The sequence below is a fragment of the Vipera ursinii genome (assembly GCF_947247035.1).
Source record: "Vipera ursinii genome assembly, chromosome: 3".
NCBI lineage: Eukaryota > Metazoa > Chordata > Lepidosauria > Squamata > Viperidae > Vipera > Vipera ursinii.
This window is the reverse complement of record NC_139516.1, coordinates 208025456-208039544: the sequence shown is the minus strand read 5'-3', so window position 1 is coordinate 208039544 and position 14089 is coordinate 208025456. Positions and strand designations below refer to the sequence as shown.

General features: G+C 43.2%; 1 protein-coding gene across 1 annotated transcript in view; it reads left to right on the top strand.

Annotated features, from left to right (window-relative positions):
• TRAPPC9 (trafficking protein particle complex subunit 9) overlaps window positions 1-14089 on the top strand; it is a 333658-nt gene that overhangs the window by 68831 nt on the left and 250738 nt on the right. The window contains exon 16 of the mRNA XM_083358203.1: window positions 1268-1392. Within this exon, the coding sequence (XP_083214329.1) occupies window positions 1268-1392 (125 nt within the window). The remainder of the gene's footprint in view (window positions 1-1267; window positions 1393-14089) is intronic.

Genomic DNA, 14089 nt, shown 5'->3' with positions numbered 1-14089 from the left:
ATCAGAACAAACCAATGTCAGATATAGCAACCAACATAACAGCTGGTTGATATTTATTTAAATTGGATCAAAGCTAAAGGTTGAAATCCAATTCTTGCCTTTGAAATACCAGGTTAATAAGCTGTGGTCACCTCTCTCCTTTCAGAGAAAAGCTGCTTGTTTAAAAGTCAATCATTTTGGCAGCATAGCAATAAATATCTTATGATGCATTTCAGAAGGCAGGTTTGTAGTCACTTCTGTAACATGTAGAATGGTAAATAGACGTTTAACGCAAATCAGATAAATATTCTTGGTATAATATTTATGTTTATGGTTACTGATACGCTACTTGACAGACATGAATGCTGTTTTACTGCATTATTTGGTCACATTTATGCTTAGCATTTATATTACTTTAAAAATAAGTTGATTTCTTCCTCCTCAATCTTTTTTTTTTAATACTGCTTTAGAATAAAGTATTGCCAAAGCATGTTATCCCAATCACGAATAAGCTTTGGACCTCTATGCTTTTTGTCTTCACATAGTCAAATTGTCTAGCATGTTTAGTTCCGAATTAGCCACAATTTCTGATCAACACTGCAAAACTAGAGAGCAAGCTATGATTTTAGTTGCAATTTGCAATTCTTCCAGCACTTCTCTTGGGATTATTGTCTCCATTCTTTTCAAATGGTGTAATCTTTTCTTTATATCGTGCGACACATTCAAATTTATTTGATTTTTTTTTATTTTAATTTTAATCCCATTTATATCCCACCCTTCTCCGAAGACTCAGGGCGGCTTACAATTTAAGCACAAACCAATGTGCTTAGCAATAGCCTTCATTCTATGTATATGCCTGCTTATTAGGGCTTTCGCCCCCCCCAAGCGGCATTATTACAAAGTCAGCTTATTGCCCCCAACAATCTGGGTCCTTATTTTACCTACCTCGGAAGGATGGAAGGCTGAGTCAACCTTGAGCCTGGTGGGACTCGAACCTGCACTAATTGCAGGCAGCTGGTGTTACTTAGGGAGGCATTAGCCCACTGCTCCACCAAGGCTCCTTATCGGTTGTGTTAGTGTACCATATAGAATTGAAATTATTCACCTGGATTTTAGCCTAATATATGGTGTTTGTTGACTATAGTTCAGTGTATCCTGTGAACAATGAAAATTGAGCTTAGTAAACTATGGGAAAACATACCGTGCAAACCACGATCTTTAGTTAAGAACCTGGAAAGTATCCTAGAAGATGAAATATAGTAATTTTGACCTTCCCCCCATTTTGTAGATGGAATTAGCGTGAGTGGTCTCCCACTTTCCAGTCCCTTTCGGCAAGCGATAAAGCCACGTATGGAAAATAAACCTATAAATCCACAGGAAGCCACTAAAGTTGGTGACTTCAGTCACATAAAGGTAGGTGATCAGTCTTGCAATAATGAGTTTTGTAACTTATATTAAATCAGGATTGGACCGTTGGCTTTCCCAAGGGAATCGCACGAGAAACTGAGGTTGTTGGGAAGGACTGCCGCCACCCCACTCCTGCCCCCTCCTCAGTGGTGGGATTCAAACATCCGGTTCTCTGCGTGGTTGCAGGCCTGGACCTCCGAGGCCTAGAATGGACTTTCGGAAGTGACATCTGTGCACTTCCTGTAGGCTGTTCTAGGCCAGGGAGGCCTCCTCCAGGCCTCCGAGGCCTAGACCAGACGTCCGGAAGTGACATCACATCAATGAGCTTCCGGTGGGCCGTTCTAGGCCTGGGAGGTCTCCACTAGGGCTAGACCGGACTTACGGAAGTGACATCCATGCACTTCTGGTGGGCCGTTCTAGGCCTTGCAGACCTCCTCCAGGCCTCCGAGGCCGAGAACGGACTTCCAGAAGCAGCATGGGTTCAGCCAGTTCTCCAAACTCAAGCTACCGGTTCTACCAAACCAGTGTAAACCGACGGAATCCCACCACTGCCCCTCATCCCCTGCCCTGCCCCCTGCCCTCCCGCCGCTGCCCCTTATCCCCCTGTTCTGTACCAGCCTGCTACCGGCCCTGCAGAAAAGGCAGGGACAACCCCTTTTACAAGAAGGCAAGAGGCTGGAACTAAGCCTGCCAAATTTATGGATACAAAAACAAACAAGACACGAACCATGAAACAGGAGCTATTCAAGTGGTTGCCTTCAGCAAACCAGCCCTCCCACGCATTCCCCTTTTATACAGTTCAGGGCGTGGCTTCTCTCTGCCTCCTTCCGAGGTGCCCCATTGCCTTCCTCTGTTTACTCCTGATTGACTGCCTCCTGCGTTGGGCATCCTTGAACAGGGCCAGCTGTGGGTCATCTTCATCCACGCTGTCAGGCTCACACAGCTGTGTCTGCGTCGTGACCAGGTGGGAGGGGCATGGCTGAGGGCTCTGTGGAGCCTCAATATTATTCTCAGCAAGCTCTCCAACACCCTCCTCCTCCTCTGAGTCGTCCGACCCAACTGCCGAACCCACAGGCTGACCCTGAATCACAACACCCCCACTGCCAACACTGCAGGCCGGAAAGAGACAGACAGAGGGCCAAATATGGCCCACAGGCCCTAAAATGCCAAGGCCTGTCTTAAATGCTTTCTGCTACAGTGCAATTTGTGTGCAATAGAAAAAAAAACCATTTAGCTCAGGGTTGAACTGTGAAGTTCTTGGTACTCTCTGATGGTGGTTATTTGCTTCCAGATAACTCATTATTCAACTAGGTAACATCATCAGCGCTAGTGGGTGTGGGGTTTGCTTGTTTGTATTTATTTATGTATTCCAATTTATACAACCATAATCTGAGTATTGATCCCTGTTCATCTGAGTATTGGAGGGAATGTATTATACTCTTTTTCCTCCCTTCCTTTGATTGTTATTGTCTTTTTTGCAGCGTGTAAATGTGATTTATATCTATAGCCGATTTGTTTGAATGCCAAACGTCAGGAATTCCCTGGCATTTTTGAATGTGGCTTGATCTTTGCATCTGAATATCAAGCTTCTTTAGAAGAACTTGTGTACGTTCTTTAGGTCGTAAATGAAATAGCATATTAAATTGTCCAAGCAAAGGTTGGTTCTCCCATAAAGCTGGGAAAGGAGCCCTTGTAATACTCTAGCAGGCATTTATACTTTATTAGTTAAGTATTAGCTATTTGGCATGTCTCCGACATCTGTCTCCAAATTCACACAATTTAACATAGGAACCTTTTATAGAAATTACTTATGTCAGCCTGACCTACAAATTAGTTTGAGTATATATTCATTTTCTTTAACATCTTTTACAGCTAACCCAGTCATAAATGAATATATTTGTAGAGCAGTTAAAATTTGGAAATATCTGGTATATCTCAATAAAAGATATTCCATTCTTATTTTAATTTATACTGCTGCTGCAGGAATAGCCAAGAACCATCATTGGAAATGGTTTTTTATGTTGGAATTTCCGTGACAGGTCAAGAGTAGAACACAGATGGAGCATGAATATATGAAACTTGCCATAGGAAAGCAATCTTGGGGAAGAGGATCCATCCATCCATCCATCCTTCCTTCCTTCCTTCCTTCCTTCCTTCCTTCCTTCCTTCCTTCCTTCCTTCCTTCCTTCCTTCCTTCCTTCCTTCTTTCTTTTTCTTTCTTTCTTTCTTTCTTTCTTTCTTTCTTTCTTTCTTTCTTTCTTTCTTTCTTTCTTTCTTTCTTTCTTTCTTCCCTCAATCCCTCCCTCCCTCCCTCTTCAGTGACCTTGACTCACACACTGATAGAAAACCCCGGTGAATTCCAAACCGTAGCCCTTCGCTCCCCCCCTCAAAACTGTAGGCAAGCTGGAAGCATCAGGGCAGTTCTGATGCAAGGGGTCTTCATAGTTTGACACCTGAAGTTCAACCTTCTGTTGTTATGTCACATATTCTTTTCTATTCTGTCCTGTCCTGTCCTGTCCTGTCCTGTTCTGTTCTACCCCACCCCACCCCACCCCACCCCACCCCACCCCACCCCACTCCATCTATTCTATTCTATTCTATTCTATTCTATTCTATTCTATTCTATTCTATTCTATTCTATTCTATTCTATTCTATTCTATTCTATTCTATTCTACTCTACTCTACTCTACTCTACTCTACTCTACTCTACTCTACTCTACTCTACTGTATTCCATTCCACTCCACTCCAATCCACTCCACTCCACTTGGTGATGCAGTGATTAGAACACAGTTTTCCAGGCTAATTCTGCTGACTGCCAGCAGTTCAATTCTCACTGGCCCAAGTTTGACTCAGCCTTCCACCTTTCCCAGGATGTTAAAATGAGGACCCAGATTGTTGGGGGCAATAGGCTGACTCTGTAAACCACTTCAGAGAAGGCTTGTAAAGCACCATGAAGCATATGTGCTATTGCTATGGCTACCCTGCTGCTCAAGCTGAGAACCACCCTTTTGGTCTTCCCCAAAAGCCTCGAAGCCTGACTCGGCAATGCCGGCACCCCTTGCCGAAGGTGCTCAATAGCACAAGAAGACAATTCCACCTCCGCCTCCTGTCTTACGTATTAGTTCCTACTTTGGGGCCAGTTCTTGTTCATTTTTAACCCTCTTCTTTTGAACGCTTTCCCCTTTTTAACCTTTGAACCTTCCCGCTTTCGTGACGTCGTAAGCCGCCCAGTTTGGCTCCGACCCCGAGTGGGCGGCCGTACAAATGTAAATGAACAAAATAAAATGGATTTATGCCCCTTAGGGAAGCGCGGGCGGGTGTAGGGGGGGGGCTGGCTGGCTTAGCTGACAGCGTTGAATAGGCCGAGATTTCTCGCCCGCCGCTTTGCCTTTTTTTTCCCTCCCTATCGCGTCTGCCCCGCTTGCCGCCGCAAAAGGGAGTCTCGGCGGGGAGAGGCCAGAGACTGGTCGCCCGGCCTTGTCTCATCTCGCCCTGCGGCGTCGACGTTCCTTTTTGAACGAGGTGAAGGGAGAAATTTGAAATTCACCCCGGGTAGGCACGCGAGAGTGCTTCTGAGGCCAAGTGCACAAACGCAGCCTTGTCGGGTTATTTTTAGACTGCCGCTGTCGATCCCGGCTGCTGTTTAAAGATTCAGCTGAGATTGCTAATAGCAGGCTATTTATATCCCTTCTGTCAGTTGCCACACGCCGCATAAACTCCCTTGGAGATGATAATTCTATTCCCGGAGACCCTGCCAGCGTGACGCCGGCTCCCTTCGTTGAAAGACACCGCTCCCACCTCCCTTATATGCTACTTTCCTGAAACGTAAAGTGCCCATATTAATGTACTTTTTTTTTTTTTTTGCAAGGGTAACTTTAGGAGCAAATTACCCACTTAGCGATTGAAGGCGGGAGTCCGTCAGCCAAGTTAAAGCTGTCTGGCTCTTCAAAGAGTTTCTCACGGCGGGGTAAAACCTAAAAGCAAAAGTAGAATGCTTTTGAGTTATTTACGGTTACGGCGTCGTAGACTTTTTTCTTTTTCTTTTTTTCTTTTTCCGGAGGTAGAATTTTTATTTGTTTGCCAATTTCCCTGTGCGTGTGTGTGTGTGTGTGTGTGTGTGTGTGTGTGAAGTCCCACCGTTGCTAGGAAACAGATATTTCAGAAAGTCAGCTTGGGCAGGCAGTTGCCATAGCATTGCGCTCACCGAGCAAATACAGCGTATCTCTTTATTGATTCCCCAGATGAGCTGGGCGTGTATGTATTTAGATATGAATTTAGATATGCATTTGAACTTTGCTCAGCATTGTGGTGGTCGCTGTGTGGAGCTTGGGTAGCTGGGGTGAGACTCGAACCAGTTTTGAACTGGAAAATAGCTTGACAAAGGAAGAATCAGTTGTACTACTTACATACACCTGGGAAAGAGTTGCAAATTGGATGCATTGAGCTCAACCAGAATAGAGCCGGAAGGGACCTTGGAGGTCTTCTAGTCCAACCCCTGTTGTGATTCAGGGTCAGCCTGTGGGTTCGGCAGTTGGGTCGGACGACTCAGAGGAGGAGGAGGAGGTTGTTGAAGACCTTGCTGAGGGGGTTGAAGATCTTGCTGATGAGAGCCCTCAGCCAGGCCCCTCCCACTTGGTCACCACGGAGACCCAGCTGTGTGAGCCTGACAGCGTGGATGAAGATGACCCACAGCTGGCCCTGTTCAAGGACGCCCGACGCAGGAGGCAGTCAATTAGGAGTAAACAGAGGAAGGCAATGGGGCTTCTCGGAAGGAGGCAGAGAGAAGCCACGCCCTGAACTCTATATAAGGGGAATGTGTGGGGAGGGCTGGTTTGCTGAAGGCAACCGCTCGGATGGTTCATGTTTCTTAAAGCTCCTGTTTCTTGGTTCGTGTCTTGTTTGTTTTTGTAGCTATAAATATGGCAGGCGTAATTCCAGCCTCTTGCCGGTTGGAAAGGGGTTGTCCCTGCCTTTTCTGCAGGGTCGGTAGCAGGCTGGTACAGAACAACCCCCTGCTCAGGCTAGAAGGTCTTCAAACATCTTTTTTAACCTTCTTTTTTTTTCTTTTTTTTCAATTGATCAATCAATTAGAATAAAGCTGATTGGAGGTCATCTAGTCCAACCGCCTGCTCAAGCAGGCGACCCTATACCCTTTCAGACAGGTGGCTTGACCCCTGTCTCTTTTTTGTGGGAGCCCCTCAAATACTGGAAGACTGCTATCATGTCCCCCCTGGTCCTTCTTTTCTCTAGAAACTAATCAAGGAGAGAAGCAACCTAGAACTAAGGAGAAACTTCCTGACAGTTAGAACAATTAACCGGTGGAACAACCTGCCTCCAGAAGCGGTGAATGCTCCAACACTGGAAGTTTTCAAGAGACTGGACAGCCATTTATCTGAAATGGTATAGGGTTTCCTGCCTGAGCAGGGGGTTGGACTAGATGACCTCCAAGGTCCCTTCCAACTTTATTATTATTATTATTATGAGACCGGCCATACCCAATTCCTGCAACCGTTCTTCAGATGTTTTAGTCTCCAGGCCTAAGTTAGTTTAGTTAGTGTTTATTTAGTACTTATTTAATATATAGATTGTAAACATGCAGAAGAGGCCCTCATCCTGCAGTGAATAGACAGTGGCTCAAATGAAGTTAGTTTTGATTTGATGTTGTTAGCAAATGAGAACCACCACACGCATAATGCCTCAAATGTAGACTCTGCATTGGTTGCCAATAAGTTTCTGAGTCCAATTCAAAATGTTTATTTTAACCTATGAAGCCTACATGGTTTGTCTCCTGGTATATATAAAATTCCCTTTTCCACTTTAACACAAAAATTACATAGTCCCCAGAAAAATCTGTTAGCAGCCCTCAGGACCAAGAGAAGAAGGAAGCAAATCCTAATTATTTGGGAGTAAGAGCAATTCATCTCACTGACTTTACTAACTCCCAGATTTCCTCAGTTGCTTTTTTCTTTGTGAACATAAGCATGCATGCATATGTGTACAAGCGAAATAAATTTTATATATGAGACAATGTTTTGTATGTACTGTAGGTGCACTAGTGGATTCATGAATTTGGCAAATGAGATACCTTATTATATAGGCAGTTAAAATCAATAAGCATTAATTCAGGGCAGGATCGTCTTAAATGCAGGTCTATTTTCCTTTACCTTTTGGCTAATTACAAGGTCATTCTACTGTTTCACTGCTCACAAATTGGAAATAAAAACTGACAAAGTAAGGGCTGCCGTAATTTTTGCACACACAAGAAATACCTTTGATGAAACTCTTCGATTGTGTCAATTGCATTAATAGGAAAAGTGTCAAGGGCCAGGGAAATCAGAAGATCCAGGCAGTTCAAATGGGTATAAAAATTTATCGCAAGCTTAAGCTCCCTATAAGAATCTGAACTATTAACAATTTGCCGAAGCAAATTGGCAGCAGGTAAGAGTCAGTGGAATTCAAGGTGGGCTGGGCTTAGATCTCTTGTGGATGCTCAGGGACTGATGACCGATAATGTGTTTGACTCCTCCTCCCTCGGGCTTAGCCTGGTCATCTCCTGCAAAAAGCCAACTTTACCAAATGAAGCAATTCCTACTGTGGCAATAAAGTTAAGTTGTGTTCTGTACCAGCCTGCTACCGGCCCTGCAGAAAAGGCAGGGACAACCCCTTTTACAAGAAGGCAAGAGGCTGGAATTACACCTGCCAAATTTATTACCACAAAAACAAACGGAACAAGACAAACCAAGAAACAGGAGCTTTAAGAAACATGAACTATCCAAGCGGTTGCCTTCAGCAAACCAGCCCTCCCACACATTCCCCTTATATAGAGTTCAGGGCGTGGCTTCTCTCTGCCTCCTTCCGAGGAGCCCCATTGCCTTCCTCTGTTTACTCCTGATTGACTGCCTCCTGCGTCGGGCGTCCTTGAACAGGGCCAGCTGTGGGTCATCTTCATCCACACTGTCAGGCTCACACAGCTGGGTCTCCGTGGTGACCAAGTGGGAGGGGCCTGGCTGAGGGCTCTCATCAGCAAGATCTTCAACCGCCTCAGCAAGGTCTTCAACACCCCCCTCCTCCTCTGAGTCATCCGACCCAACTGCCGAACCCACAGGCTGACCCTGAATCACAACAAGTTGCACGACTAATCTGAACCGAATGTAGCCTTCATGTTTATATTATAAAAATGTTCGCTGACTTGACCTTATTCGTGTTTCTTTTCTTTTTCTCTCTTCGTTCTGTTCCAATTTTTGGGTCGTCTGTCTATGTTTGCTTTTGGAACATACAAAAAAGAAGGTTGCTTTCAGATCAAGGCATAGAGAGAAATTAAAGAGGCTGTTTTAAATGTCAGCATACCTTAGTTACTGGATGAAAAATGGAGAAGAACTCATTATTAGCCTGAGTTCATATAGTAGTCAAGTGGGATAGAGCTTGGTGATTCTGAATGGAGGGGAGAGTGCTTGATACTGAATTATCCATGTTGGAATGTCTCACATATATTATATATAGCTTGCAATAAAAGAGAATATTTATAGCCCAGCATTGAAATGAGGGGTCCTTGGTGTTCTCTGAGCTTGGTTATTTTCTTGCAAACATTTTATTACCCACCTAGGGAACATCATCAGTGTTAGAAGGGAGTGGATTGACATGGAGGCATCTTCTATAAAAAGAGGCCTGGTTGATGTGAACACTGAAAATTGGCTTACATAAGGTTCTGAAATTTGAAAATGTAGATAGTCCTTGATAGACAACCACAATTGAGCCTGGAATTTTGGACATAGGTTCTTTCAGTTATTAGGAGGATCAGCCTGTGACTTGACTTAGTTTTATGACCATTTTTATGATACAGTGTTTCCCTGGAAATAAGACTGGGTCTTATTTTATTTTTTGCCCACAAAAGAGGCACCAACAGCCTGACCCAGCCGGTCCACTTCTTCAGTGGCCGAAGTTCTGCAGCTGCATTCGGGCCTGCATTTTGCAGTCAGGCCTTTCCAGAAGGCCTAAGCAGCCGAGTACCGAGCTACGGATTCAATCCTAGGTGCTTTTCTGGCATGTTTGGCTCTTGCACTTATTGCAAAATGGACAGACATGTTAGCTCAGGTAGTCTTCAGCTTACAACAGTTCATTTCGTGACTGTTCAAAGTTACAACAAAACTGAAAAAAGGCCACTTATGACCATTTTTCACACTTACGACAGTCGCAGCATCCCCACGGCCATGTGATCAAAATTCCAAATTGGCAACTGACTCATATTATGATGGTTGCATGTCCAGGAACATGTGATTGCCTTTTGCGCCCTTCTGACAAGCAAACCCAGTGGGGAAGCCAGATTCACTTAACAGCCGTGATCCTAACGTAACTATGCAGTGATTCACTTAACAACGGTGGCATGAAAGGTGGTAAAATGGGGGCCAAATTCACTTAACATCTGTTTCACTTAGCAACAGAAAAGTTGAGCTCAATTGTGGCCGTACGTTGAGGATTACCTGTATTCTTTTGTGTAGTAGCAACAACATATTGTGTTCATATTCAAGTGTCCTCTGATCTCTTCATTTTCATCCCTTTGTGTGGAAAAACAGGTGAATTGCCAGATTGTGTGCACAAAGGGTTTTGGATTACAAGTTTTATCTGAGGGGACTTAATACTGTTTTACACACACACACACACACACACACACACACACACACACACGTCAATAAACATTTAAAAACCCTACAGAAAAAAAAAATCCCACCCTGCAAGAAGAAACGACACAATGCAGGCTCTAATTTTTTGTGTGAAAACGTTTCTTTGTTAAAAGGTTTAATGTAGAAAAAAGTAGTAATTTGTAAGCCAATATTCCGATCTCTGCGGTGCTCAATGTTGCATTTGCACTCTTAATCTAGGAATAAATAATCGTGGGTTGGTGTTTTTTTTTTTTTTTGGCAATAATACGGAGACAGAGCTACCTATTAAAATCCACATGTTTATCTTAAGTCTTTTTTTAAAAAAAACCTGTGTTATCTAATTGCTTGGTTGACATTTAAAACACTTGACTTCTCTATTGATGCATATTTTTGTAACCTCGTAATTCTTTCTGCTCTGTTATAGCCATCTCAAGTCTTAGCCAAGTGCATGGTTTGATGACCTCTAGATGTTTGAAGTTATGGAGCAGAAGGAGTATAATTACCCGTTTGGAATTTAGCCAGATCACCAGGGTTAATATTATTTCTCTTAGAAAAAAGTCATCAGGGAGATCCTAATGACAGCACTGAGGCTCCAGTTATTAGTTCTGGATGAAAGATGTTTCCTTAGTGTAACTGTGCAGGGCTTTACGGGGCTCAAGCACATTTCCACTTCTGAAAGCACACAGAGATTTTCATTTGCTCACTGCTTCAGATAGGAAGGTTTAATTTCTCCTTAGTTCTAGGTTGCTTCTCTCCTTGGTTAATTTCCATCCATTGCTTCTCATCCTGCCTTTGGAGAATAGCTTGACTCCCTCTTCCTTTGTGGCAGCCCCTGAGATATTGGAAGACTGCTATCATGTCACCCCTCACTCTTCTCTTCATTAAACTAGACATACCCAATTCCAGCAACCGTTCCTTATATGTTTTAACCTGCAGTCTCCTGATCATCTTTGTTGCTTTTCTCTGCCCTCTTTCTAGAGTCTAGTCCCGCCTTAGGCATGAAATATAACATCTGACAAGCCTGATTTTCAATTTTAGACTTAAAATTGAAATAATAATAATAATAATAATAATAATAATAATAATAATAATAATAATAATAATAATAAAAGAAGAAGAAGAAGAAGTTGGAAGGGACCTTGGAGGTCATATAGTCCAACCCCCTGCTCAGGCAGGAAACCCTATACCATTTCGGACAAATGACTGTCCAGTCTCTTCTTAAAAACTTCCTGTGTTGGAGCATTCACCGCTTCTGGAGGCAGGTTGTTCCACTGGTTAATTGTTCTGTCAGGAAGTTTCTCCTTAGTTCTAGGTTGCTTCACTCCTGGATTAGTTTCCATCCGTTGCTTCTTGTCCTGCCTTCAGGTGCTCTGGAGAATAGCTTGACTCCCTCTTCTTTGGGGCAGCCCCTGTGATACTGGAAAACTGCTGTCATGTCACCCCTCGTCCTTCTCTTCCTTAGGCTAGACATACCCAATTCCAGTAACCATTCTTTATAGTATATTTTATGTATATTTGATAGTAAAGAAATTATTGTCCATTTCAGAAAAGGCAGGTGCAGCCACACTCCTCTGTTGTATTAATGATTCACCTGTGGAGATGGTTAGCAGCATCACATTTCTGGGTGTGAAGCTAATGAATAGGCTGGCTTGGTCGCTCAACAGTGAGACACAGGTGGAGCAGGCACAAGAGCACGTGCATTTTTTGCGTCGCCTGAGAAAAGCACATCTTCCTTCCCCTGTCGTGACCACTTTCTACAGAAGGACGATCGGGAGCGTCCTGTCATACAGCATCTTTGGTCACCATGATGTAAAAAAGATGTTGAGAATCTAGAAAGGGTACAGAGAAGAGCAACAAAGATGATTGGGGGACTGGAGGCTAAAACATACAGGGAACGTTTGCTAGAATTGGGTATGTGTAGTTTAACGAAGAGAAGGGTGAGGGGTGACATGATAGCAGTGTTCCAATATCTCAGGGGCTGCCCCAAAGAAGAGGGAGTCAAGCTATTCTCCAAAGCGCCTGAAAGCAGGACAAGAAGCAATGGATGGAAACCAGTCAAGGAGAGAAGCAACCTAGAACTAAGGAGAAACTTCCTGACAGTTAGAACAACTAACCAGTGGAACAACCTGCCTCCAGAAGCTGTGAATGCTCCAACACTGGAAGTTTTTGTTATTAACTTGTAAATTTTTAACAGTCCCCCTACCCCTCCCCTATCCCTCCCTCCCTACCCCTCCCCCCCTCCCCTCCCCCCCCCCCGACTTCCCAGAGCTAAGTACAAGGTATAAAAAACAAAAAGAACAATCATAAACATCCATATGCTAACAACCATAAACTCTAAAATCTATCACTCTCTAGCTCATATAGGATAACTACAAACACTATTAATATAAAATATATATAAAAAAAGAGAAAAAAAGAGAAAAGAAAGGAAGACTTATTCAAATGCTACATGAAACTTTTTAGTCCCATATTTGTTCTGGATATACTCAATCCATTTTCTCCACTCCATAATATAACGTTCTTGCGAGTGATCTTTCAAATAAGCCGATATCTTTGCCATCTCTGCCAGGTCAGAAACCTTTAAAGTCCATTCTTCTATAGTCGGCAGTTCCTCCTTCTTCCAATACTGACCTATTAAGAGTCTTGCTGCCGTAATTAAATTCAGCATCAACTTAGTGTCCACAACTGTAGCATCTGTAATTATTCCCAACAAAAAAAAGTTGCGGACAAAACTTTATCCTTTGCTTAAAAATCTTCTGCATATTGGAAAATTTGGTGGAATAAACACTGGAAGTTTTTAAGAAGAGACTGGACAGCCATTTGTCCGAAACGGTATAGGGTTTCCTGCCTGAGCAGGGGGTTGGACTAGATGACCTCCAAGGTCCCTTCCATCATCATCATCATCATCATCATCATCATCATCATTATTATTATTATTATCTCAGTCGGGTTTGGAAGCATCACTGCTTCAGACAGGAAGGCAGGGCAGAGAGTGGTGAGGATGGCAGAAAAGATCATTGGCAGTTGCCTCCCTCCCATCCAGGACATGGCACAGAAGCGTTGTTTGAACAGGGTCTGTAAGATTGTCTGGGACACTACACCTCCTCTTTGCAACCTGTTTTCCTTGTTACCTTCTGGGCGGAGGGGGCTTCGTGGTACCCGAAGCAGAACATCCAGATTCAGCCACGGTTTCGTTCCATACAGCATTAACCTCGTGAACTCTCAAGCTTCCCCCTCCCATTATGTATTCAAGATGCACAGTGTGTTAATATTCATATGTATATGTAGGGATGTAGGTGTTTACATATGTTGTATATAGTATGTTTTAAATGTGTGTTATATATGTGTACCCTTTGAGAGCAAGCAACTAAATTTCATTTTTAATGTGTGCCGTTGTGCCCACAGTAAAAAAAATGACAATAAAGGTTATCTATCTCGATGTCTTTTTCTTTGCAGACTTATTTATTTATTTTATTTTAATTCCATTTATATCCCACCCTTCTCCGAAGACTCAGGGCGGCTTACAAGCTTAGCAGTAAGTAAGCTTTGCTTACTTCCCGAAATTATGATGCAATCTTTATTCCAAGTTCCAAACTGTTTATTTCCGCCTGGCTTTAATGTCTCCTTACTCTTTTTCTAGTTTTCCAATAATTAAAGTCTGTTAAATTATCTCTCTCCCCCCCCCCATGTGCTAGCTAGGAGAAAGAGACGGATTCTAGATTTCAGGAGAGATAAAGGCATTAAAAAAACATGCTGATGTTGCACCCGTCATGGTTCATTTCCTAAAAGCGTAATGAGCATCCAGCAGTGTTTTTGACAGGATAATGAGCACTTAAGTGAGTCAGCAGTTTCCTCTTTTGACAGGTGGACAGAAGGACGAGGAAAGGACAGGCGGTAAGGATTTAATGAAACCTGTCGATTTCAGGAATTATAGGATTGTTACTCTCAGTCTTAACTTGAATTTAATATTGTCAGAAGAATAATTTGGGGTTCCAATTCGATCCGGGACTGTGCAGGAATAAGTAAAAATGAGATCCAGAGAGC